The sequence below is a fragment of the Aulonocara sp. 'chitande type north' Nkhata Bay genome, linkage group LG10 (genome assembly GCF_057382095.1).
Source record: "Aulonocara sp. 'chitande type north' Nkhata Bay isolate Kocher_YH1m ecotype deep benthic linkage group LG10, A_spYH_male_GT1.1, whole genome shotgun sequence".
Classification (NCBI taxonomy): Eukaryota; Metazoa; Chordata; class Actinopteri; order Cichliformes; family Cichlidae; genus Aulonocara; species Aulonocara sp. 'chitande type north' Nkhata Bay.
The window spans coordinates 19,865,847-19,893,836 of NC_141353.1; the positions used below are offsets into that span (position 1 = coordinate 19,865,847).

At 38.5% G+C, this 27,990-nt stretch overlaps 1 protein-coding gene across 6 annotated transcripts in view; it reads right to left on the bottom strand.

Moving 5' to 3' along the window:
- Positions 1-12,606: 12,606 nt before the first annotated feature.
- b3glctb (beta 3-glucosyltransferase b) overlaps positions 12,607-27,990 on the bottom strand; it is a 37,161-nt gene continuing 21,777 nt past the window's right edge. For 4 of the 6 annotated variants that reach the window (XM_086308938.1, XM_086308942.1, XM_086308939.1 and 1 more), the window contains exons 11-16: positions 25,031-25,144; positions 20,009-20,108; positions 16,374-16,493; positions 15,537-15,681; positions 14,342-14,492; positions 12,608-14,058 (exon numbers count right to left, since the gene is read on the bottom strand). In XM_086308938.1, coding sequence (XP_086165064.1) covers positions 14,358-14,492; positions 15,537-15,681; positions 16,374-16,493; positions 20,009-20,108; positions 25,031-25,144 — 614 coding nt within the window. In that variant the 3' untranslated portion in view covers positions 12,608-14,058; positions 14,342-14,357. Of the gene's footprint in view, positions 14,059-14,341; positions 14,493-15,536; positions 15,682-16,373; positions 16,494-20,008; positions 20,109-25,030; positions 25,145-27,990 lie in introns of all 6 variants that reach the window. The other 2 variants (XM_086308941.1, XM_086308940.1) reach the window with 2 other exon arrangements.

Genomic DNA, 27,990 nt, shown 5'->3' on the forward strand with positions numbered 1-27,990 from the left:
TTGTCCCTGTGCTGAAAGACAACTTAGCTGAGTTAAATTAGCATAGCATTTTCTTTTATCATTACAATTTTTTATGACCTAACGATGTCACTACATTAGTGCTTTTTAAAAATACAAATGTTTTAGGGTCGCAGTCAAAATCTGCAAATTCGCCTTTACATTTTCAAACATGTGAACTTTTTGTTCACTTAATATTTGCCAATCAGCCTAATTGAAAGTCTCATACAATTTCAATAGGGGGTAAGGGTATGCAAGACATTGTTATATCTACCTGAGACTGATACATGCTGTGGTCATGCAACACATGAAAAGGAAAACTGATGGTGCTACACAGCGCTAATCTGAACAACAATGAGTGACGGAAAATTTCACCTGCTGATGTGGCTGTTCAAGGCTCGGCAAGAAAATGAATTTGAAAAAGGTCCTGGAAGGCAGACAGGAAGGAAACGGCAGCTACTTATTTCTCCGGTATGATGCCAGCTTGTCCCTAGCAAAGCATGAGGGAAACTGCGTGCTATAACCGCATGGTGTGTGCGTGTGTGTGTGTGTTGTTTCCAGTCCATGTGCAGCCATAGTAAGAGCCTGTTTCCCATTGCCAGGAATAAGTTGCACACATTCCTGGTGGATACTGAGCTCCACCAGCGCTGCTCTTTGTCACTGATTTTGTTCACAATACTTTTTGACAGAATTTGGCAGCACAGCCAAAGGCTGGAGGGAAGAGGGTGTTGGGTTTGGTGATCTCATCTCTGCTGTTTGAAGATGATGTGATTCTTTTAGAATAGAATAGAATAGAATAGAATAGAATAGCCTTTATTGTCATTGTACAGAGTACAACGAAATTGGAGTGCCACTCCCTTGGTGCAAGTTTCAATAATAAATATAAATGTAAAATATAAAAAGTACAATAAAACAATCGCAAGTATTCAAACAATAGTAAGTAAGATATATACAGGATAGCAGCATCAGTCGGTGATGTCCCAATTGCACTGTAGAAGTTTGCAGCTGAATGTGAAGTGATTGACACTCCAAGTCTGCAGCTATTGTTCTCAACCAGAAAGGAGTGCAATGCCCACTCTGGGGTGTGAAGGATTGCTGCCCCAAAAAGAGGTGTATAGATATATATCTCTGGATTTGTTCACAAGGGACGGGAGAGTGCAGCAGGAGACTTACAGATGGATTGGTGCAGTGATGTGGACACTGTACCAGTTTGTTGTGGTGAAGAGAGAGCTGAGCATGTAAGAGAGGCCCCAGGGCAGACCCAGGACACGCTGGGTGGCTGGTTGTGTGTTAATTTCAGCTCTTTTATACTGGGGTTAAAATGATCCCAATTGTTTTCATCATGTAACTATAACACAAATAATGTTTACTTGAAATGACTGCACGCTAAGTGATAACTGAATCAAAAGTATACTTTGGATAAAAGTTGAATGCTAAATTGTAATGTGGTGATGATGGAGGCGACAGATAGAAAAATAGACAGGTGACACGACAATATATAGATGATTACCACATGCAGAGCGTGTAACCAGTATTATAGATGAACATCTGTTATACTTGAATTTTGTTCTTCTTGACTGACAGTACAAACCACCATCATCCCTCCTGCTCAGCGTGTAATTCATTTGGGCCTGGTGTTCATGATAGATAGATAGCCAGAGGGAGTGTTCGCCCAGGGCGCCAAACAGGCTAGGACCGCCACTGCACACGAACACGGGCAGCCCCGCGGCACTCTTAACATTAAAGCAGAAACACACTGAGTAAAACTACAAACATACTGTATACCAAGCTTTATACCAAGAGTTATAACTCCTCACCCTGTCTCTGAGGGAGAGGCCAGCCACCCTTTGGTGAATGCTCATGTCCACCGCTTGTATTAGCAATTTTGTCTTTCTGGTCACTACCCACAGCTTGTGACCATAGGTGAGGGTAGGGAAGTAAATCAACTGGCAAATTTACAGCTTTGCTTTTAGGCTCAAACAGAAAAACAGATACTTCTTCAGCTCACTGCATCATGGATGATTAATTCTGCTAATGTATCCTATTTAAAATGTCACGGGTCAAAAGCTCGGGAGAATCTGTCGGACACATTGACACAGACATTTTCACTTTGAAACCTCTCATTAATTTCCAGCTTTAATGCCTTTGTGAATGCAACATCTTGACACGATATTTGTTTCATGATCGGAGTTATTCTGGTTTTATTCAGTTCCCTGGTGCACACTTGTTCAGTACTGCAGCAGGATAAGGGACTCTTCACCTCGAATCTGCTCACCATTGAAGAAAAGCTTTGATTTAAAACTTCTTTCATACGTTAATTTTTTTTTTTAAATCAATTGGATCTGATTTATTTATCTTTAAAAAATTATCTTACGTTAAACCAGATAAACTAAAAACATACTGTATACCAAACTTCCTACAAACATGCACATGAGCCAACATTTTAAAACAAAACAATACATAAATTGGACTGGCACTGTGAAACTGCAGTGATTAATCTGTTAATTAAATACTGACAAAAAGCAGATTTTTAATGCTTCGATATTAATTTTATTAACTATTAGGTAATAATCCCAAATGCAAAAGGATTTGATGCTTTATATGTTAGAATTTTGGATGGTTAATATTAATATTTAATATTAATATTTAATATTTCTGTTATTTTATCGACATAGTGATTTATCAAGGATCTCATTGACAGATAGGTATTGAAAATTATTAATGCTTGTGCTTTAATAAAGGTCTGTTATTAGTTTAGTTTAGTAGTTTCTCCCTGGTACGTGCTCTATGCTCTTCCATTTCATTTCATAATTATCTACTCTACTTAGCAACATGTACTAAAGACATTAATTACATATACAATATTTTAACAATGATGGGTGTGTTTAGATTTTATAGATTTTTCTGGTATTTCCCAGTGATGCTTCGGAATGTCTTGAGAGTATTGGTGAAACTGTAGCCCTCCTACTATCCATGCCCAAAGATCTTCCAGGAATGGTGACTCTATTTTCCGGTGAATTGAATAGTCAGTAGATAGAGATTCCACACCTGCTGAACCATACCAACATGGAAGGACAACATAAAGACTCAAAGACACAAAACAGAGAATAACAAAGATGAAGAGGTGAAAAAGACAAATAAAAAAAACTCAGATGGGAAGAGCAGATATCACCTCCGATATCCCCAGCACTCAACACACAGTGACCAGCTGTATTTGCAGACACATATCTTAAAAAACGGGGGGAAAAACCCACTCATAACTCTGCAGCTACAAAAATACAAGACAGAGGGAGAAACAGAGCAATGCTAAAACAACTAAAGCTGCTGCTTTTAATAAAACTTGACACAAACCACAAGACATGATTACAAAAGTGAAACTCAGCACTAGAATATCAATAAAGCAGAAACAGGAATCAAATACTCAGTGCTAAAATCACCAGAAATAAAAGTGACTCACTACTAAAATAATAAAACCCAAACCCCAAAATATTCACTGAGAATCCTGGTGTCTACAACGAGAAGAGTGGGAGGGTGAGGATCACAAATAAGGAATGTGGGACATGCTGCTCTGATGCTGTGATAATGAGTCTCTGTGGTAGCCTCCATAAGAGCAGATCCAAGCCAGCTTCTTGATGAAGAATAACACCCTGTCCCATGATGGCAATTCATGCAACACTGCACTGGGAACAGTCGGTACGACAGAAGCTAAAACACACCATACTATGTACCTCCTTATCTTAAAATGCCATGCAATCTTCTCTCCCCCTTCTGAAAATCTTAATCCTTAACAGACCTATAATTTACTCTGTGAAGAATGTTTACTTCTTATGCTAATTTTCCCTTCAGTTTTCATATCTGTGTAAAGTCATATTGACTACAGCGACTGATGTATGTGTGGAAACAATCTGAGCTTTATTCCTCTGTATCGATGTTTCACTTGGCAGCAGCTAAATGACATCTCAATGCTGCGCTTTCAATATGCGCGGTGTGAAACTCACTGGAGCGTGTCAGCCTACATTTTCAGCCTCTGAATGTTAATAAAAGACTATCCGCCCCCTTTTCAGCCAACTCGTGTTGTTTGTACAGCATGCGTTGCACAGTTTGTGTTTCACACGGATGAAGGATGTGCGACTGCATACTCAGAGAGATCTGCTAGATCAGTTTAAGCCAGAATGAACGACTTGGAGTTTCATATCTCTACTGATAAGTCACAGTTCATATCCATGTCTTCCATAAAAGATTAGTGTCATCCAATTAGTATCTGGAAAATTACAAAAATATATATTTTTGTTTGTTGTGACTTATCATGTCACTGTGAAGTTAACTTTGGACCTTTTGGTTGAAAGACTACCACTTCCTCATCTTATTCTTTTAGACTGACTCATGAATAAAAATGATGGAGAGGAGGAAATGAACAACTTCCCTGTGTAGAGATTTGACACTGCCGTGAATGATCCAGAGCTCAGTATTTAAATTTAAAATATCAATCAAATTCACTGCAGTGGATGTGGTTTTTTTTGTGTGTTTTTTTTTTGGTTAAAGTTTAAATCCTTCATAAACACAAACATGTTTTCTCACCTCTGTCCTTTTACGCCTTTATGCTCTTCTCCCCCTCAGTCTCACACTTTTTTCTGTTCTTTCTACACCTTGAATTTATGTAATATCCTTCGTTTGTTCTCATCTTTTCTTCTCTTACTGCTTTCATGGAGTAAAGGCACCCGGCCCCAAACCTTACTTAGTAAATTATTTGCTAGCTTATATAAAACAAACTGCTAGGAGACAAATTGGCAGAGTAAATATAGTCAAAATAAATATGGTCAATTATGCATGTTTTTTCTGTTAATTATTACATATTTGAAGATATGGAATTGGGTAAATGTTACTGAAATTAAACTGTTTTGTTTAAGAATTATACTTGTGAATGTACAAATATACCAGATTTTTACAAGACTTTTATTGTGAAATTACAGATGAAAACGGGAAAAGTTTTTAAAAATAATTTTCTTATAATTGATTGAACGACAGTTGATGCAGTTTTATCTGAGAAAAAAAATTCTGAAAAACTGTTAAAGTCATAGCTCCATTCACTTCTGGGGGCCCCCGAGGCGTTCTTAGCCCAGACGAAAAATATAATCTCTCCAGCAGGTTCTGGGTCCACCCGGGGTCTCTGTGCTGTCTCTGACTAAATTAGGAGTCCAATGATAACAGGCAGCAGATGAGTTGCCTGGCATGGACTACATTTGTTCTTTAACCTTGTGTTGCAGATGACAGTCTGGCCTGCCTTCCTTGTCCGTCTAATCCCTTCCTGTTTTGCATTGGTAACATAAGACTAACACTACTATGTCCAGTCCACTCATCCCGACTTCACAGCAGCAGGGTGTGGACACAGATGTTGAGAGAGGGTAAAGCGCCAAGCTGATGTCAACAAGAAACGTGCTGATTTATTCTGACAGTAAGCATCAAGCAACAAAAGCACATGATGAGTTTCGGATTTCGCACAAATGCAGGTCAATGAAAAAATAGCCTAGCGTTGAAGAGCTTGACTGGCCCACTTAAAGCCCAATCTCAACCCACAGCTGGAGACATCTGGAACATCACTTCACTTCACTGTCTGACCTCAGTAATCTCTTTTGACTTAATGGGAGCAAATCCTAATAGACAGGTTTCGAAACCTTGTAGAAAATCTTGTAGAAAAAGTTTATTATGACAGAAAATGAAAAAATTAAATCCGCTCCAACAAAAAAGCCTGATAAAGTTGCAGCAATGCTATACGCTCGAAGTCTTTCTGTGAAGATTTAACATCGAGGGTCGAAAAAAATGTCAGCATGACCTTAAGTGACAAAAAGAGTGTTTCTAATAAAGTCTTTAGTATTTATTACAAATAACTGCTGCCTAATTTAAAAATGCAATCAATCTGAGTCAGTCTGTCACAGTGAGCCCAGCTCAACGTGGAATAGAAGAGTCAAATCAGCTGGTTGTATTCTGATTATAATCCACACTAGTGTCTTTACTATTTTGTAAATGTCACTATTGGCACTAGAATTTTAGAATTACTTGTTCAGATCTGTGAGGTTGTGGCTAGATTACTGTGAAAGTAGATATGTAGGTAGATATTTTGATGATTTATCACATTTAATCACTGTATTATTGGAAAAAGATTTCACGCGATTGCCAGCTTGACCCGATTCAATCATAAACCAGTAGCAGACTGACAGGAGACTGGCTCAGTTTTATTGCATTACCACGGCGTCTTGGAGCACCAAAGTTGCGCTGAAGACAGCAATTAACTGCAAGTTGTTGCACACCCGTTCCCCGTCTTCAAAGCGACCCTTTCAAAGTCAACAAGACAGCGAGATGATTGTAAATATTTCACTGTAAATCGTTTTGGTCATGCTGTGTTTCCCAGCCACTCTTGTGTGACTGTAGCATTAGTGTAAACATGTGAAAAGAGGCAATGTGCAGGGATGCCCTGTTCTGAAGCACATCAATAGGAAATTACAAAACAGTGACAACAAATTGCAAGAAAATAACCAAAAAGTTGATACGCTTTGTAGAATGAAAGTAAAAACAGAATGCAATGATTTTCAAAACTCGATAAACTCATAAATCTCATTAAAATGTTTAAACTGAGAAGATGTGCCACTGTGAGAAAAAGATGGAAGAAAAGCATCTCCAAAAAGTTTACGCCTCTGCAGCATCCTCTCCTCTTTTAACTACAGTCTGTAGTCCCCCATGCCATCAGAGATGTTTTAGAACTGCGTGCTGACAACAAGCTGGATGGTCCCTCTCCTCTCTTTTGTCCATCTTTTCTAATTCCAATTTCAAATGGTCGAACCAGAGAACAGCTTTTTCCATTTTGCCTAAGCCCATTTGAAATGAACTCTGACCCAGAGAAGAGGGGACGTTTGTGGAGCATGTTCACATGTGGCATGATAGAGAGGGTGATTTCTGGGAGCCTTCCTGAGCCCACACACTGATTTCCATCACAGAATCATGTTTTTAATGCAGTACTAACTGAGGGCCTGAACATCACAGGCATCCAACACTGAGTTTTGGCCTTGTTCCTTGCAGGCAGAGATTTCTGCAGATTCTCTGAAACTTTTGACGATATTATCTTTTGCAGATAATGAGATATTCAAAATCTTTGCAATGTTAAGCGGAGGAACATTATTCCACAATTTGCAGACACATGTTTTCTGCAGATTGGCAACCCTTTGCAAATAAATGTAATTACAAACAAAACATTTCTGCAGCTGTCTCTTTTTTGTGCCACTTACTTTTCGGTTTTTTTCCCAGCATCCCAACTTTTTTGAGACAAATTGCAGTTATCAAATTTAAAATAACTTAAAATGTTTCTTTTTCTCAGTTTAAACATTTGATGTTTTCTATCATCTACATTTTACACAGCACTCCAGCTTCATGAATTTGGGGTTTATATTGAATTAGTTTGTAATTCACTGGCACAAAACACTCAAAATACACAAGCCAAACGACAGACAAAGCTAACTGCCATTAGCAAGGCAAATATTCCTCAGAGAGGACACCACCCCAAAAGAACACGTGTAACACAACAACGTAAAATAGCTCGCAGTGTCTGCAGATCTTAAAGCAAACACAAAATGGCAAAATCCACCAGCATTAAAAGCAAAGTTTGTCATCAAGACTTGATTAGCCTTTGAAAGGGATGACAGATGACTGTCTGGCAGGCAAGCGCAGAGAAAAAATGAGTCTTTTAAGCCTTCTGAAAGCAGTTGTTGGCAGAAGAAGCACGACATGAGCATAATAACAGTGTTACAGCTTCTAAATAAATCAGAAGCTGCATGGAAACATTTTGCAACCTTGAATAGGACGATGTGCAGAAACTGTTTTGTAAAAACTATGATGACAAACTTGTGCACTAGCTCCAACCTAATCAACTTAAATGATCCCTGTAGACCAAACAGCAACTGTGTTTACATGGATCTTTCTTAAATTCACTCAATACCATCTGTTTGTTTTCTGGACCGAGCCATTCCACATGATATTCCTGGGAATCGGCTATTTGGGGGGAAAATGCCTTATAAGATTTTAAATGTTCTGGGGTGCAATTTGTTTAAGTGTAGAAATTGTAGGCAGAAGGATTCCAGATGTGTAGTTGAAGAAAATCATAGCATAGAGAATCATATCTAGTGATATAAGATTTCATGGTCATACAGCTCGATGTCCCCACTTTATTTATGATGACTTCCTCATGACAGAAAAGAAGGGGAGCATGTGTGCATTGTGTTATGCTACACTACATTAAAGGCCTAAACTGGTTAATAAAAAGCAGGATGCAGAAAATGACGTGCTTTGAAGTTCAGATGTCCCCCTTAATGCGTCACATTCATGAGTGGTGACGTTCTCTCAGTGCAAACACCCACCTCTGTCCCACCATCAGGACATTTACCTGCATAGTTTTGATGATTCTATTTGGTGTTATTCGGCAAAGTTTAGATGTGGGACAGGCAGATTTTCTTTTCTTTTCTTTTTTCTCTCTTTAGAGATTTTCTTTTATGCATACTCTGTAGTTTGTAGATGAGTATTGTTATTTATCTGGTCTTAAATTGCAAAGACAGAAATATCTGTCTGTATATTTCAGGTCGAGTCCAAATGCATATAAGATGGAGACGTTGTTTAACTCGAAAGATGTTATTATGAAGGGTAAACTTGCAAAGGTTTGCACTTTAATTTCATCTACATTTGGACTTTGGGTAACTTTTTGATACATGTATTTACTTCTTTTCCTTTCTTTTTTTCTTTTGAAAAAAATAAGTTGCTTATTAACTGACCGCTTTATTTTCCTCAGGAGGGTCTAATGAGAATAAATGAAGTAGAAGCTATTGGCACAAACGTGAGCAGTGTTCATAGGGCTTTCTTTTTTTCCATCTCTGCTACTTTTCTCTCTATGACGCCAGGTAAGACTGATACCTACTCTTTTTGTTTGGGTCTGTTGGGATCCTCAGCTCATATTAGCAACTGTTTTACTTGGCACACTAAGTGCAAAAAACACTAAGTGCAAAAAATTGTTCAAAAACAGTGAAAAGTCATAGATGGCTGGGCTGCAGGCATGGCTTCAGGGAAGCTTCTGGTGATATCTGTAAGTAAGTGAATTCAAACTTTATGGATAAAGCAAAACTTTATTATTATTCAGTTTGGTTCAACACACTGTAGCCAGTCCTATCGGTTTTGTCCCACATTATACAACTTTACATCAGGAAAGACTGAAACACTGCATTTAACCTTAAATTATATGGAAAGAAGAAACACGCTGCCAATTCTGAAAAAGTTAGAATAGTGTGCAAAATGGAAAGAAAATCCACATATTTTTAGTCATATTAGAACAGAAAACATATCAAATGTTTATACAGAATGATTTTACTATTTCATGAAAATATGAGCTCATTTTGAATTTGATTAAAGCAAATCATCTCAGAGAAGTTGAGACAGGGGCAACAAAAGGCTGCAAAAGTAAGTGGTGCTAAAAAAAAAAAACAGCTGCTGGGACATTTTGCAACTAATTAGGTTACCTGGCAACAACTCAGCAAGGTATATGAAACAGTTTCACCAACCTGGAAAAATTATGTCTACAAATTGCAGATTTGTCTTAAAATAATAAATTGTCTGAGTTCGAAGATGTTAGGAAGCCTTCTGTTTTTACATTTTTCACAGCATCCTAACTATATTGACATGGGGATGTAAAATGCCATAAATACAAGAGGGAGAGGGAAAGCTTTTTATATGATGTTTTTAATACAACATGCTGACATCTGACCTTTGACTTATGACTTATGACACTGAAACATCGCGCATTAACATTGTCTGTTTTATTATCTTTAACCATATGATTGGACTAGAATTGGCTGACAAAACTTGAGATTTTAAGATATATTCATGCAGCGTGTGATTTGTGTCTTTATGGTGTCATTGTGACGTCGTAGGGCATTGCGTTAAAAAAATAAAAGTGCGTTGTACGGCTCTAGCTCTCTCCATGCCAGTGATGGATCTAGAACATTTTAATAGGGGAGGGGGGCATACACCTCTTCAGTGAAATAGGTGACAATCCCCTTCATGTAATTGGAGTCAACAAAATATCCAGAAAAAACACTTTAAAACTATTTATTGTACTATTATATCTTCTAAGAAAACAAAGCCAATTTTTAGGTATAATTTACACCTAAATGTGTCTGTTGTTGGTAGATGACGTTTGATATAGGGGGACCCTAAGATTATTATTAATTTTATATGGTAAGTTAATATTTAATTTGAAGGCTATAAAAGGATTTTGGATGTGTTTTAAGGACATAAAAGTTGGGGGCAGCTAGAGGACAAGCCTCTACAGCAAGGGGGCAGTTGCCCCCCTGTAGAACCCTTCATATGCTATATTACTCAATATGGTTTCTTGACCTTTGTCCAAGGGTCAACTTGGGCAAAGGTCAAGGTCAACGCTAACACTGTTTCCTGGGGTCATAAAATTGACATGGGAGTAACTGCCTCAGTGCTTCAGTTACTTGGTAAATAATCTGTTTGTGCTTGCAGTGTGGTAGAACATAGTAATTGTGGACAAACCTGATTTATTACCACTTAAAACAATGATAATCAGTGCTTGCTTAATGAAAGTAATTTACTGTTTATTGATGGAAATTCCAAAAAAAAAAAAATAGTGAAGCACTGGACCTGCCGAGCAGGCCGTGTCTCATCTGCACCACTGAACGTACCCAAAGGTTTATGAAATCTACATCAGTGTCTGCATGTGTGAAAGTGCAACGGGAACACAATGATCCATTTGTGAAGTTTGCCACGTGACACCTAGAAGTCAAAGACAAACATAATGATAGGAAATGAGATGTGTGACATTGTCGCAGCCGAATCCGGATATTAACGCTGGAAATGGAACTTCTGGGAGTCAAGGAGAGCAAAGGACTCCGAAACAGTGTCTAAATCAACCAATTTTCCTCGGATGAATAACGTCAATGTGATGAATTCATTACTTCTGCAAGAATTCATGCTGAATATAAGGGTCTACCATGATACACAGCCGCCACTGTGGCCCCTGTTCCAAAAAATTACTGTCACAGTGACATGGCGCCAAGCTGCCTCTCGGGGGATTTTGGCCTCAAGGATGTGATGAGCCAGGAAAAAATAAACGGCACACAGCCCCAGGCAGAGAAAATGATGAGTTTGCTGTAATATCATCCAGGAGCGGTGCCCCCAGCGTGATACTCAAATACTTATATATGGCAAGACAGACAAAAGAAAGAAGAATTTCAGACGAGATGCGAATTCGACACAAAACAAAAGTCACAAAAAGCCAGCGTGTCAGTCGGATATTTTATTAGTGCCTTACCAACAAGCTTTGAAGGAATTTCCCCCTCAGGCTACTGAATCCACGTCCACACTATGAATAATAGCTTTGTTTGGGCGACTGCATTATTTATTCATTCATTCATGTATTATTTACCCCTTTAGTTTCATTATATGACCTTGTGAGGAATAATTTCTTCGAATCTTAAAACCAAATCTAGTTTTCCAGCAAATCTTACCAGCAGAAAAAAGAACTGTTCAATTCTGCACTTATCATAATGCCAGGTTTGGACTCTGGTTTGAGTTCAACATTTTATTTCTGTTTATTGTTATGTGTTGTTTTTCCTTCTTGCTGGTTAGTTTCATATTCTGGTTTATATTTTGTTTATTGTTGTTTTATATGTTTTGTTTTATATTTTGTTTTCCATGATTTTCCTCTCTGGTTTGGTTGTTTTATTGATAATTTGTCATCGCAGCTGATGTTAATTCCCTGAGTTTCAGATTTCCTGCCCTCTTGTGTTTCCAGTGTCTGTGTTTCTCTGTTAGATGTTAGTTACCTTTTTATTTTGATAGTCTCTCCTTTTGTGAGTTTCACTTGTGTTTTCCTTTTTTTTCGCATCTCCGATTAGTCTTGTGTTTTTAAATCCTCCCTCTGTTGTGCTCTTTGTCGTGTTGTATTGTTGGTACTCGGTTCTTCTCCTCTCGTGTGTCTTCATGTTTGGATTTTTTTACTAGATTTCAAAAATAAAGATCTGTTTATTTCACGAGTCTACATCTGGATCCGCCGCCACACATAATACAACAATTCTTAATGTCAGTAACTCAACAAAAAATAAAAAGGCTTTGTTAAATGTTCCTGAATATTTATTTCAACATTACGAAAAAACCTCAAAAGTTAATTTAAAGACATGGCAGATTTTCAGTTAACACGCCAACATTTCCACACAATGGATGAAACATTACATTTTAATTCATCTCGTCACCTCTGATGGCAACTCTTTAACTGACCCACATTCGCACAGTGCTGCCGTTCACACATCAAAAATAAAGTTCTGCTTACTTCAACTGAACCTCAGATTTTCAGATTTATTCAAAGAAAATAGACAAAAATATGCACACGTGGAATTTACTGTACAGATAAATAGTCTTCACAGTGTGCATTTCAGAATCTTTCTGTATAGTGATGACATATACAGTAATTATATGGTAATTAGTGTACTTTATGAGACTGATCTCAAATCGTCTTTTTTCAGGTTTCAGACCGAACCCCCCCCCCCCCCCCAAAATAAATAAATAATCTAATTTTACAACACAAAGTTAACAAGTTTTCACAATCCAGGCAACAGCTAGTCTTTAACCAAGAAATAGGAAAAAATGATCATGTCCTCCAACTTTTGTCTATGCTGACCAGAAAATACGTCAAAACTGGACAAATTCACACAAATCGCTGTCCGATTTTGTGTAATAGTCTGTGGGATTTGTGGCTTTAATTTTGCCCTTTTGGACAGGTTTTCAGCTGTTCTGTGTTTGATTCCAGTTTTTCTTTGCTTTATTATTCCAAGTATATTAGTTTGACTTCTTGGTCCTTAAGCAGAAAAAGCTGATGACTGCAGTCGTCAGGCATTCTTTGGCTTTGTTGAACTTCCTCTGTTGATACCCTTCTGTTTGTTACCTGGAGTTTTCAGATGCCGAGTGTGTTTTGGACTTTTGCTTGTGACCAGAGATGGGCAGTAACATATTAACGAGTAAAGTAAGTAAAGTAAAGTAACGAGTAAAGAGGTGACAATAGAGTTGAGAGTGACGGGACTTAGTGCTGCGGAATCTTTGATTTTATTCATTTTTTGCTGTTTTACTTGCATCTATCTGAAAAAGCGAGTGTAAACACAAAACATTATTTTTATTTTATATGCTGGAATATGCAGAAAATAGGTTTAAATGTTAAACAAATTTCTTCAAGTCAAAGACTGTTGCATATAATTTAATTTTTGTCTGATGCAATGTGCATAAAGTCAAAAGATTAAAACTAATAAAAAGTTTTAAAAACAGACTTTTTCATTTGATTACATTTTATATGATGGATTATGCAGAAATAAATAGAATTGGGCAGAAAGGTCTAGTGCTTTATTATGTTTTTGTTTTTTTTAAAGTAACTAAATAATAAAGTAACTCATTACTTTTGAAAATAAGTAATCAGTAAAGTAACAGGATTACATTCTTGGAGAAGTTTTTTTTTCAACTAATTACTATTTTTAAGTAACTTGACCAACACTGCTTGTGACCTATTAATATTTTGTTTGTTTACTTTGTCCGACTCTGGATCCTAATTCTGCAAAATATCACATGTTGGGCAAATTCCTCCTCACTTTACCATCATCACAAAGTGCATTCATCAAACTTTTAGTCTGAAGTCCATTACTCACAGAGTGCGTTGCAAATAAACAATGGTTAAATGTCCAGATTCAAACGTGTCGCGTAATGTATATAGCATGTCGAATGCGTTGCGTTTTTGCTGAAAATTTGTCCTACAAAAAAAAAACGTACAGTGAAAAACAGAAGTCAACATCAAGCAATGATGAGCCGACCCTTTTCTAAAGAAGAAAAGGAAGAGACTAAGAATTTGGTTCAATCCACGTCTTACAAGAAGGCAGCAGCAGGGAGAATTTCATGCTTTGATCCAGGAGTTGAAGCTGTATCACCACCACTTTCGTACATTTCGAGCTCTTGTTGGCAGAGTTGAAACTGTGGAGGTAGAGAAATAATATCAATGAGCTGAATGACCCACAGCAGCGACTAGCTTTGTGTCTGAGGTAAAATAGTATTATTTTACTCCTTGGACCAGTGTGTGTACTGAGCTACGGAGCATTTGTTGCCAAATGCAGCGGTGGGATTCGTCAGATCTGTTTATTGGGATCTCAAAAGTCTACACACCAATGTCAAAACAAATGTGGCAAATTCCCCACATTATCTGGATGTTACAGCAGCCTTAACAGTGGTTACTGATTCTTGTCTACGACATACTTACTGCATAAACACAGTTTCTACAGTTCATCTCGTGGTCGCGTGTCCTGCAGCCAGTATCTGTAGACAGCCACGGGATCTACATTCCAGTGCTTGTGGAAGGAGATGGCGTGCTGCGTGGAGATCATTTCCTCGGAGTAGTCATCTGGTCGGGCCTGAAATATCAAGGACAAGCGGTTTGTCTGTCTGTGCGTGTGCCCCGCACGCCTATCCACAGAACAAGGATATCTGTATTATCTCAAAGAGCCAGCAGTAAACGCATAATCATAAGTTAAACTATAATTAACAGGCAGAAAACACAAGAATAAAATTCAAAAAGCCCCACCAGTTTAATTACAAAGCTGCAAGCTTCTGGGACAAAATGATTAATGTCTCAATTATTTTTCTACGTGGCAAACAGATTGTTTCTCTCGGGTTGCGAGGTTCAGCACTCTGTTAGGAAAGCAGAACCACATGGCATTCTCTGGGTCTCTCTAATTGACCTTCATTTAAACAAGGCAAACAGGAAGAGAGTATCACACTCGGCATCATCTGGTCCTAAGTAAAGGTTAATGTCTTCATTAACACTTGGGGCAATTTGGGCTCATTTAAGTGGCGTCTCTGTGCATTTAATCAAGGTGTGAGTCACTTCGCAAAAGCAAGAAAACAAAGACAGAAATGGTTTGAAAGGCTCTTCTTCTATTCTCCTACCCACACGTCTTAAACTTTAGCACTTTGGATTTATTTTTACTAAACAGCCTCATATTAAATTGGTGCTCCAGTAAATGAAAACATTACAATAGATTTTAAGTTCATAAGCAGCTGCTCTTAAAAAAACGATTCCTATTTAAGTCAAGCAGATATTTACTGTTTAATTAAAACTTCATGCTTTACATCTGTCACACATTTTTTGTGTTCAGATGACCTGCTTAAACAGACCAAATTAATTTACGCATTGCTTTCCCAGGAAGTTTTAGACCCATTTCTGTAATATACTTACATATCTATATTATTGCTAATATATATTGTAATATATCTATATCACTAAAGCACTTCTGGATGGATGCAAACTGCATTTCGTTGCCCTGTACCTGTGCATGTGCAATGACAATAAAGTTGAATTCTATTCTATTTTACAACTCTCATAAAAATAAAAACAACGTCATCAAGAGAGCTGTTCACCGTGACAAGAACACGTGCGTGTGTGTGTTGCTCTCTACCTGGTGGAATAGTGGACTGTGTGTAATGGGAACACCGAGCGTAGTGAAGCACCTGCCCAGCACCATGTCATCAGGAGCATCATCGCTGTAGCAACCACAACTACTGGAAAGCAGCCTGGACACCGCCGTCCTGCTGAGCACCATCCTTCACACACACACACACACACACACACACACACACACACACACACACACACACACACACACACACGGTGTTCAGTGTGTAGCGCTCCCTCTGTTATGTTCTTACTATGTAGGCATATTAGGTATGTATACATTAACCCCTCCAAAAACTATTTTTATTTTAGTCATCAGTTAAAGATTTTCAACAAGAACAAATGTGCAAAAAACATTTGACTGGATTACATAATGCACAGAAGAATGTGGTTATATTATTATCAGTATTTAATTCAAAGCTGACATGAAAACTGCAAGGAAAGCCAAAGGTTTTGGGACAAACCCCGTGTAAGAAGCATAGAGTTTGTATTGCAACATTTATTTTTGCTTTATTGCAACACTGGTAAATCCTCACACAGCCTAACAGCTTTAACTCCCTTTTACTATGGTCTGGCTCTTTTAATGCAAATTGAGACCAAAGCCAACGGAGAAGTACAATGTAACAGAAAAAAAATTACTGGTTCCAGCTAATATGGGCCTTGATGCCATGCCTTGCTTGTATCTGATTGTAGCTATGTAATAGCTAAGGTACAACTATTGCCTCTAATGTTAAATAAAGAAAAATCAGTAATGTTCAAATTTTCACACAAGGTTTTGCATGTTTTGGCTCAACAATCATTAACACCGACAACCCAAAAATATCATCTGACCCAGCCTCACCCTCCTCCTCCGGTGGTGTAGCTGTATCCCTTCTGGGTCAAGCCATAGCCATATCTTTCCCCCAGGCTCACTGCTTCCTTTGGGTCATAGCAACGCAGCAACTGTCTCAACCGGGGTAAACTGTTGGTGGACCAAGAGAGAGAAAGTTTGCATAGCATACGTAGTACCTACATGCCTACAATAAAATATTAGTTATGTCCATGTCTCATCTCCAGTCCCCTTTTCCCTCTGTATGTTTTTACAGTGTCCGTGTTCCTCGTCCGTCCATCACGTTAAGTCCACATCTACGTCTGTCGTGTGTTTCACGTCTATGTCTATGTCGTCAGGCTCGCATTGCCATGTCTGCGTCTCGTTATGTTTCCTGTTTTATTTTGAAGAGGTCTGTCCCATGTTCATTGAGTTTAGTTTCCCTCTCCCTGTCGCGTCATTATGTTCATTCCAATTAGCTGTGTTCCACGTGTGTTTCCTTTCTCCTCGTCTGCCTCGTATGTATTTATGTAGTCTGCTGTCATGCATTCATTGTCAGGTCGTCTGTTGTTTCAAGCCATGTTTCCGGGTTTCATGTATCCATGTCCTGGTTTGTTCATGTCAAAGTTTTTCATGTTCTATTTTAGTTTACCCAGTTTAGGTTAATGCTTAGTTTTGCATCGGTTTGCCTTGCCCTTTGTCTGTACCTTTTCATCAGCCTTATAAAACAGCTCGCCTTTTGTTAAATCAAATTACGTTCCATGTTCCATTGTGTGTGCGTTTGGGTCCACTATTCAAAGGCCACGCAGTGTGCTTCAGCCAGATTGTGACATTGTGGAAGTTAATCTTAGTAACAACAAGTAACAACATTATGATATAAGGATCAATTGAAAGGCAGCAACCCAAACAGACATGTTTTCTATGCTACAGTATACATTAGAGGTGGGAATCACTATACATCCCACGATACGATATTCTCACAATACTTAACGCACGATACGATATTATTGCAATTTTTTAAAATATTTTGCGATATTCAGATTCTGTACATAAAGGTAAACTTTATCAATATTCATTTTATCTAATATTCAAAGTCTCCCACTCAGTCTTTCTCTCATTTCAGTCAGTTTTATTGTTGACAAACTGAACGGTTTGTATTACAGTCTAGTCCAACTTAACTGAATGTAACCATCTGGTACAATTATAGCTATTCTGAACTATGCAATTTATGAAAACTGCAGCCCATTCAGCAATTGAAGAATTTGAAAGTAAATTAAAACAAAATATAATTTTACATTAAATAAAAAAGTTTTAAACTTAATTAAAATAAAACATGTCTTAAATTAAAATAAGTAAACTCTTATGTTTATTGCTGCCATAAAAAAAGTTAAACACATTTGGACAGTGAAGGAATGTCAGGATTCTTGCTCAGAAAAAGTCTCTGAAGTCAGAGCACAAAAACCTTTTTTGTAACAAAATATCGATTTCTGCTGTCCTTTTATCGATACATTATTAGCAAACAAAATATCACGATACTACACAGAATCGATTTTTTCCCCCACTCCTAGTATACATATACACTATAAATAGAAAAAAGTACTGGGCCAGTTTTTTGCTCATGCCAGAGGATGTTTGGAGCCCTGCAGTTATTGAGTGTCGGAGACCACAGCGTTCGATGAGTCTGCACTGTAACTTTACGTGGTTTCTGCTACGGCTGAGCTGCTGTGGTTCCTGATTACTTGCATTTTGCAATAATAGTATTTACAGTTGATTGTGGATTACCTAAGAGGCAAGAAATGCCCCACACTGACTTTTTTCAACTGTGGCATCCTATTTTAAGGCGTGACGCTCAAATCCAGTGTGCAGGGCTACATGTTTGATTTTATACAACAGTGTAAATGATACTAAAAACAGTTGAATTGAAACATTAGACATTAGACATTAGACATTGTGGCCATATATTCAGGATAGGAGGATACACAAGATTAACATTGGGGACTTTTTTGCAAACTTCACTACAATACTTCTTTTTTTTTGCATTTCATATTAAATATGCAGATTAGAATGAAAAAGTACATTATAAACCTTTTTATAAACAACTTTCATGATTATAGTTACTGGCTGACTGGCTGTAGCTTTTTATTTTATTCATAACATTGTATTGTGATATATATGGGCTCAAAATGTGGTCATAAATATTTTGTACTTGTAAAAAAGATTTGTATGTGTAAAAAAGATTTGTGTGTGCGTAAAAAAGATTTGTATGTGTAAAAAGAATTTGTGTGTGCGTAAAAAAGATTTGTATGTGTAAAAAAGATTTGTGTGTGCGTAAAAAAGATTTGTATGTGTAAAAAGAATTTGTGTGTGCGTAAAAAAGATTTGTATGTGTAAAAAAGATTTGTGTGTGCGTAAAAAAGATTTGTATGTGTAAAAAAGATTTGTGTGTGCGTAAAAAAGATTTGTATGTGTAAAAAAGATTTGTGTGTGCGTAACAAAGATTTGTATGTGTAAAAAAGATTTGTGCGTGCGTAAAAAAGATTTGTGTGTGGACTTAGAAAAAAAACCCCTGCAAGTTACAAGTACGGATTTTGACCCTATTTTTCTTCCTTTCATCTGATTGGTCAATGTCATGTCAATCACAAATGTAACAATCCAATCAGAGAACAGATGGGTTTGGCTGTCGGGGGGGCGATTTTTTGAACTGCAGGTCCTTGAAGGGTGATACAGTTTGAAGCTGGAGGATCGCTATATAAATATCCGATAGCAGCTAGGTCCCCTAACTTTCAGTAGCTGTTGAAAGGAAAAAGTTGTGGTATATCAGTGGCTAGAAATACCATTATTACTTTAGGATTAGTTTAACACAAAGTCAGGGCTGACCCAGGACCATTGCTGTGAGTCACAGTGCGCAGCATAAAAGTCCTTTCACATCGGACGCAGGATGTGCTGCTAATGCTAACTAAAAGCAAAGGATCCAGAATTTGTTACGCTGGCTGCTGGGCTCTGTGGGTTTTTGCAGCAGCTCTACCTGTACTAGATGCACCTGCTCCTTGTCTTTTCTATCTCTGACTTTATGTCCTCTACAAGAGTTTGTTTTTTTTGCTGGTTCTTCAAATGTTCAATAAAAACATGTATGCTAATTCATAATGAAGAAAGCTTTGTAATGAAGACTGTCATTTCCAAAACACTGCCCGCCCCCACCCCGCGGTCCGCAGCGCTGTTGAAAAGGCTGTGGAAGTCCCTGTATTAAACACGTAGACCTGTGACACAAAAATCACCAAACTCGGACGACCACAGACTGTTTTCCTTCGTGGTGATGAAGGAAAACGCTGGGTTGGCATGTAAAAGGGCATTTATTTCCTTCAAAGACCTGCAGTTCAAAAAAAGCGCCCCTCGACAGCCAAACCCATCTGTTCTCTGGTTGGATTGTTACATTTGTGATTGACATGACATTGACCAATCAGATGAAAGGAAGAAAAATAGGGTCAAAATCCGTACTTGTAACTTGCAGGGTTTTTTTTTTCTAAGTCCACACACAAATCTTTTTTACGCACACACAAATCTTTTTTACAAGTACAAAATATTTATGACCACATTTTGAGCCCATAGATATATCAATGTATTAATTTCTGTGTGTGTTAAATAAAGAGAAATTTTTTTTTCCAGCTTACCTGATGAGAGTATCATCATCAACGATGAGCAGCCAATCGGCTTTCGGCACAGCTTTGCCTAAAAACCGCCTCAAGATTGCAAACGTCTTCCCACAGTGTCCTTTAGGGGAATAAAATATACAGAAGAAAATGTGAAAAAGATTCAACATCACATTCAATAACAGCTCGAGCTGATTTATTTTGGTTGATAATCATGTCAAGGTCATGACCTTTGGATGAGCTGTCCTCTCTTAGTGCACTTGTTAATGTTGTGTTTCAATAAAATGGAAGAAAATGTTTACAAAATGATAAAAAATGGGGAGAATTGGAAGAATGAGCAAAAGCACCTGCATGTGTGTGAAATGACAAAGTAGAGCCAAGAAAAGGTTGTGGACAAAGTGCAAGAGGAGAAAGCATAGATATGAGGAATAGATGGATGTGCAACTCCCTTCCATGTGAATGGACTTCAAGTAAAGCACAAAGGTGCATCTCAGACAAGAGTGATATCATTAGAGAGATAAAACTGGTGTCCGTGTCTTTTTCACAGAAGCTCTGTTTAGTATTTTTTGCTCGAGCGCCTATTATGACAAAGATTAGGTGACATACACACTTCTTTTCACCGCTAACAGCCAGTTAACTGATTAAATCAGACTGTCTTTTGATTTGTCTGCTCATAGACTGACTGTGGTGCACTTCAAATGTGTAAGGACAGGAAATATGGAGCTCGATACTTCAGTCCTCAGGAAAGGAGCTATTACATCCTGTGATTAGCCAGCTGTGCAGAGGTGAGCCAGGGACCAGGAGCTTTAAATTTTCCTTCATTAACTTTAACACTTGCAGCTTTTATGCCTGCAGCTCAGGGCAACATTGTGCTCCAGTATCCCCAAATGTGTTCCATGTTTCACTGAGCATGATCAGACGACACTTGCATAAATGCTGATACAAATCAGGCACAATGTTTGCCATATTTCTCAGCATACCAGCATCTCCTAAATAGTACGAAACATAAAGTGCATTTTTGGCTTATGACCAACTCTGCCTTTCTTATTGTCATGTAGGTAGTTTCGTGATGACTTTATTAATGCATATTCTGGAGTGTCTACACAATCTGACTAGTCTTCCCAACAATTTTAAGCTACAAATGATCTTCATCTGACCTCTGACAGGGGACACATCTCTGTGCTTGTTCCGTTAGACCTCAGCGCAGCATTCAATACCAATGACCCCAATATGTGACCACAGAGATTAGAACACATAGATTCATAGCTATCTGATAGATTCCAATTTGTTCATGTAAACGGGGAGTTTTCCTAAAAGCCGGATCCGTACACTATATTGCTATTATATATTTGTCTGCTGTCACATGCATATGAACTTGACAACCCATTCTTAATCCATAGGGTTTACTATGATGCCGGCCCACCCTTTGGAGATATAATAGCTTTAACACTTCTGGGAAGGCTTTTCACAAAGTTTAAAAGTTTGGTTATTGGACTTTAAGTGATGTACAGTTGTTTTCAAAATAATAGCAGTCCAATGTGACTAACCAGAGTTGTGGTAAATGGCCTGTATTTGTACAGGGAGTGCAGAATTATTAGGCAAATGAGTATTTTGTCCACATCATCCTCTTCATGCATGTTGTCTTACTCCAAGCTGTATAGGCTCGAAAGCCTACTACCAATTAAGCATATTAGGTGATGTGCATCTCTGTAATGAGAAGGGGTGTGGTCTAATGACATCAACACCCTATATCAGGTGTGCATAATTATTAGGCAACGTCCTTTCCTTTGGCAAAATGGGTCAAAAGAAGGACTTGACAGGCTCAGAAAAGTCAAAAATAGTGAGATATCTTGCAGAGGGATGCAGCAGTCTCAAAATTGCTTCTGAAGCGTGATCATCGAACAATCAAGCGTTTCATTCAAAATAGTCAACAGGGTCGCAAGAAGCGTGTGGAAAAACCAAGGCGCAAAATAACTGCCCATGAACTGAGAAAAGTCAAGCGTGCAGCTGCCAAGATGCCACTTGCCACCAGTTTGGCCATATTTCAGAGCTGCAACATCACTGGAGTGCCCAAAAGCACAAGGTGTGCAATACTCAGAGACATGGCCAAGGTAAGAAAGGCTGAAAGACGACCACCACTGAACAAGACACACAAGCTGAAACGTCAAGACTGGGCCAAGAAATATCTCAAGACTGGTTTTTCTAAGGTTTTATGGACTGATGAAATGAGAGTGAGTCTTGATGGGCCAGATGGATGGGCCCGTGGCTGGATTGATAAAGGGCAGAGAGCTCCAGTCCGACTCAGACGCCAGCAAGGTGGAGGTGGAGTACTGGTTTGGGCTGGTATCATCAAAGATGAGCTTGTGGGGCCTTTTTGGGTTGAGGATGGAGTCAAGCTCAACTCCCAGTCCTACTGCCAGTTTCTGGAAGACACCTTGTTCAAGCAGTGGTACAGGAAGAAGTCTGCATCCTTCAAGAAAAACATGATTTTCATGCAGGACAATGCTCCATCACACGCATCCAAGTACTCCACAGCGTGGCTGGCAAGAAAGGGTATAAAAGAAGAAGAACTAATGACATGGCCACCTTGTTCACCTGATCTGAACCCCATTGAGAACCTGTGGTCCATCATCAAATGTGAGATTTACAAGGAGGGAAAACAGTACACCTCTCTGAACAGTGTCTGGGAGGCTGTGGTTGCTGCTGCACGCAATGTTGATGGTGAACAGATCAAAACACTGACAGAATCCAGGGATGGCAGGCTTTTGAGTGTCCTTGCAAAGAAAGGTGGCTATATTGGTCGCTGATTTGTTTTTGTTTTGTTTTTGAATGTCAGAAACGTATATTTGTGAATGTGGACATGTTATATTGGTTTCACTGGTAAAAATAAATAATTGAAATGGGTATATATTTGTTTTTTGTTAAGTTGCCTAATAATTATGCACAGTAATAGTCACCTGCACACACAGATATCCCCCTAAAATAGCTAAAACTAAAAACAAACTAAAAACTACTTCCAAAAACATTCAGCTTTGATTTTAATGAGTTTTTTGGGTTCATTGAGAACATGGTTGTTGTTCAATAATAAAGTTATTCCTCAAAAATACAACTTGCCTAATAATTCTGCACTCCCTGTATAGCGCTTTACAAGTCCCTAAGGACTCCAAAGCGCTTTACACATTCATTCATCCACCCATTCACACACACATTCACACACTGGTGATGGCAAGCTACATTGTAGCCACAGCCACCCTGGGGCGCACTGACAGAGGCGAGGCTGCCGGACACTGGCGCCACCGGGCCCTTTGACCACCACCAGTAGGCAACTGGTGAAGCGTTTTGCCCAAGGACACAACGACCAAGACTGTCAGTTCGAGCCGAGCCACGATCTTTTTGGTAGAAATCGTATTATTACATGGCAAATAATTTACCAGTAGGTGTAGTAGAGTCAGAGAGACCAACAGACCCAACATTCATGATATGGATGCACCTGAGTCTGTGTAATTAAATAATTAAGTGAAAGGGGCATGTTCAAAATAATAGCAGTATGGAGTCCAATCAGTAAGGTCATTCATTATGTGAAGAAACAGGTGTCATTCACATGGAACTTATTTAAGCATGAAGCCAGCACGTGTTTTACATGCAATTCTCTCTGAAAACCTGAGAAAGATGGGTCGTGCCCGACATTGTTCAGAACACCATGCTTTAATCAAAACATTGATTGTAGAGGGGAAAACATGTAAAGAAGTGCAGAAACTGATAGGCTGCTCAGCTAAAACGATCTCCAATGCTTTAAAATGCAAAGCCAAACCAGAGAGACGTGGAAGAAAACTGAAGACTACCATCTGAAAGGAATGAACAATAGCCAGGAGGGCAAAGACTCAGTCAATGATCAGCTCCAGGAAGATCAGAGTAGAGCAGGGCGATACGACCAAAAATATTTATCACGATAAACATTTGAAAATTTGCGATAATGATATAACTGACGATATAATTGACATTAGACAAAATACTTTACAACTCCACAACTTTACTAGTGCAAAAAACCCATTAATGTATTTTCACTTAAACAAGCAGCTATTTTTTATGGAAGCCCGTTTCCGCCACTAAAAAAAAAAAAAAAGCTAGTATCCATAACTCGAAATTTCGAGTTATTTTCTCAAAATTTCGAGTTATTATCTCGAAATTTCGAGAAATATAACTCGAAATTTCGAGTTACTTTTCTCAAAATTTCGAGTTAGCTCTGCCAATCAAAAATATACGTGAATGAGGTCGCTTTCTTGTTACCCGGAAGCATATGGCGCAGGACCGCGCACTCAAAAACGGATCCCAACAAATTAAAGTATGTTTGCTGATAGTAACACCATGTGATTCAGCTAATAACACAGGGATTTCATCATTTGTGAAGCCAGGCTGAAAACACTCAGCAATCTGTGCATTCACGACTGGATGTAATACCGGTAGCTTAGCTGTAGCATTTGTAGCTGAGGGCTTCAGCTTCCGGGTAACATGGAAATGACGTCATTCACGTAGATTACTGATTGGCAGCGCTAACTCGAAATTTCGAGTTGCTTTTCTCAAATTTTTGAGTTAATATGTCGAAATTTCGAGAAAATAACTCGAAATTTCGAGAAAATAACTCGAAATTTTGAGTTATGGATCCTTTTTCTTTTTTTTTGTGGCGGAAACGGGCTTCCATAGTTTTTTTATGTGCATTAAGGTTACATAAAAATTTAACAGTGCAAATGCAAATTCCTTGCTGACAGTTTAACCAAAAGGCATTTCCAGTGGAAACTGGCTGACATATTCTCAGCATAACCATGTATAATATCCACAAAACCTAAAAAGAGGTTATACACACACAATACGGTGCATCACATGATTGTTGGGGTTTCATTCTAATATTGTAGACTCTTTACTTTACAATATAAACCTCCTTGAGGTGACTGTTGTGAATTGATGCTGTATGAATAAAATGTAATTGAATATTCTGATCTGTATCCAGCAGTTATCAGTAAAAATTGTTGCTGCTAATGAACTTACCCCTCTCAGTATTGGACACTCCCAAACTGACTGTTGGTATGGAGGCATCAGTAACATCGCTATAATACTCTAAAAACCCAGACTCTTTCTCCCAGGTCGCCTTCACCACTGGTACTGTGGAAATGAATGGGGAAAGATAACCGAACCTGCAACAACATTAAGCCTTCACCACTGAGCTGTAGACACATACAAACAGATATATATACAGTAGCTATGACTAGTGAAGCACTGATTGATGGCAGGCAAAGCTTCTATTTAATTAATAGACTATAATTTATAGTCTTTAGTCTTTAGACATGACACAAAAAACCTACAAAGTAATAACTTAAAAGTGATCCATGGTAAGGGGGACTCATCTTACCTTAATTTATTCTGAAACACATCCACTAATTATTCACTTGTACAGAGCATCAGTGCTTTGAATAATTGCACAAATTATTACAAATACAAAAACTTTAATATACTGAAATATATTATTATATCTGAGTTGCATTGTTATTATTCCTGTGTGTCTCAATCACTTGTTTTTAAAATGATCACAGTGGACAAAATGTTGTAAAAGTATAATTATTAAAGGCAATGAAGTACAGTCATTAAAAAAAGGGATTCCCTCTTTTAATGTTTTAAATCTCAGAACACGATGAAAAAATAAATAAATGAATAATTCGATATTTGCCTGGTCTCAAAATTAATAAAAGAGAACCTCAGATGAATAAGACAAACACAAAAACTAAACTAAAAGAGAAACTATGTACAAATCGTGATTCTATGACTCGCAGAACCACTTTTAGTAACTATAATTTAAATTTTGCTGCATGACTTTAAAAGATTCTGAGATTGTTGTGGGTGATTTTTGCTCTACTTATTTAATTTTCAGGCAGTAAAACTTTATTTGTTGGACACAACATCTGACTCTAGAGTGTTTGGGTATACAGAGAAGTTCACTGTCAGCTCAGTGGGCCTAATTTATAACCAGTGCATACACACAAACCTGTGCGTAAATGTGTGTAAACATTTCACACAAAAAGATCAGTGATTCATCAATTTATTGGTTAGTGAGTGTATCGATATTCAGCCAGAGCATCGCTCAGGTTTTTTTCCTCCTTCATTTACTTGTTTGTTTCAACCTCTCATAACTCCTGTGGATTCCTGCGCTTCCTTCTCCGACAGTTTTATATAAGTTTCTTCAGGAAACTTTCTCATGTTTCTTTTTTACCTTAGTTTGGCAAGCCAGTCTCTTTACTTAAAGTAAAGTAAAGTAAAGTGTGCGTGTTAGTCCCCATAGGGAAATAGTTCCTCTGCATTTAACCCATTCACCCAGTGAAGCAGTGGGCAGCCACCAATGCAGCGCCCGGGGAGCAGTGTGTAGGGACGGTACCTTGCTCAGGGGTACCTCAGGGTAGCCGTTCAGTGGAGTCGAACCCCCGACCTTCCGATCATGGGGCCACCACTCTACCTACTGAGCTATCCCTGCCCTTACACCTCAGTCTCTATTGTCTCGATGCATGCTCAATTATCCAGGTGAGTAAATCCCAAAAGGCTGATTCGTAGTTGATGACGTAGCGTTTTCAGTGGGAGAAACGTTTCGTCACTCATCCTTCTTCAGTCTCAGCTGACTGCAGGTTTCCCCAACTTTATAAACAGCACATTTGCACAATAACTGAATGAACGATGGGCTGTTACATGAAAAGTGAAAGACCATCCCTGAATCGAGGAGGAGGCCTAAGGCTAAATCTGTCATTGCAGCCATGCCCCAACTCTTTGTGAATGGTACTCATGGCTATTGACCAATGTTCATGACAATTTCCATATTAATGATCGAGGAACTCCCAGCCCATTGTTCATTCAGTGGCTGAGTGACAAAACGTTTCTCCCACTGAAAATGCTACGTCCAGATGAACAGAATCAACCTTTTGGGACTCAATCTCTATTACATGATGTTAAGCATACGGTATACAGATTGGGGGCGACAAATAGAAGCCTGCAGTTGCAGCCTGCAACACGTGTAGTGTGGTAAGAACAAAATTGGCCATTGCGCACATGTAATGAATCTGTTAGTGAATCTTCATGCAAACACATTTCTTGTGAACAAGGTAAGAATAAGAACGATTCCATGCACATTAATGAATGAGGCCTACTGTTCTATAAGTCTTGTGCTTTGTTCAGATGCCACTTTGCAAACCTAAGTCATAGCACCATGTTCTTTTTAGAGAAAAGAACAATTCTGCACAAGCCGTACTTGTTAAATGTTAAAGTTAACAGCAGTACAATTATAAAAAGACTGAACATGTTTAACTGAAGCCATGTTATAGAGTCGCTCATACTTCAGTTAATCAAGCGCATTTGATTATCAACACTTTAACCTTTTAATTTGATGTAAATATTAAATAAATAAATGATAAATACATAAAGACACAGATAGCAACATGCAGAACCTATAAAAGACCAGATGTTTTCTTTAGTTTCACTGATATGTAAATCCTTAAAATTGAAACACAATGTGCTTGACAGGCACATTTACGCCAGAGGTATATTTAAGTATGGTGTGAAAACCATCACAGGCCACAACACCAAGAAAAGCACAGTGGGGGGGACTGTGGAGAAGGCAAACAAACTTAACAACTTCTTCAACAGGTTTGACCAGCCCACAACCCCCCCACCCTCACCTTCTCTACAGAGTCCAATCCCCACTCTCCTACCTCCCTCGCTTCCCCCCCCTTCCTGACACCATGACACCCCCCTCCTCCAATCCCTCTCTCAGCAGCAAGACATCTCCCCCCTCCCCTCCTCCCAAACATCTCCCAGTGTCACAGTGGATCAGGTCAGGAGACAACTGAGGAAGCTTCGCCCCAGAAAGGCAGCAGGCCCAGACAAGGTGTGTCCTAGGATGCTAAAGGCGTGTGCTGCTGAACTTGGGGAGCCGCTACAACGAGTCTTCAACCTCAGTCTGCGACTGGGGA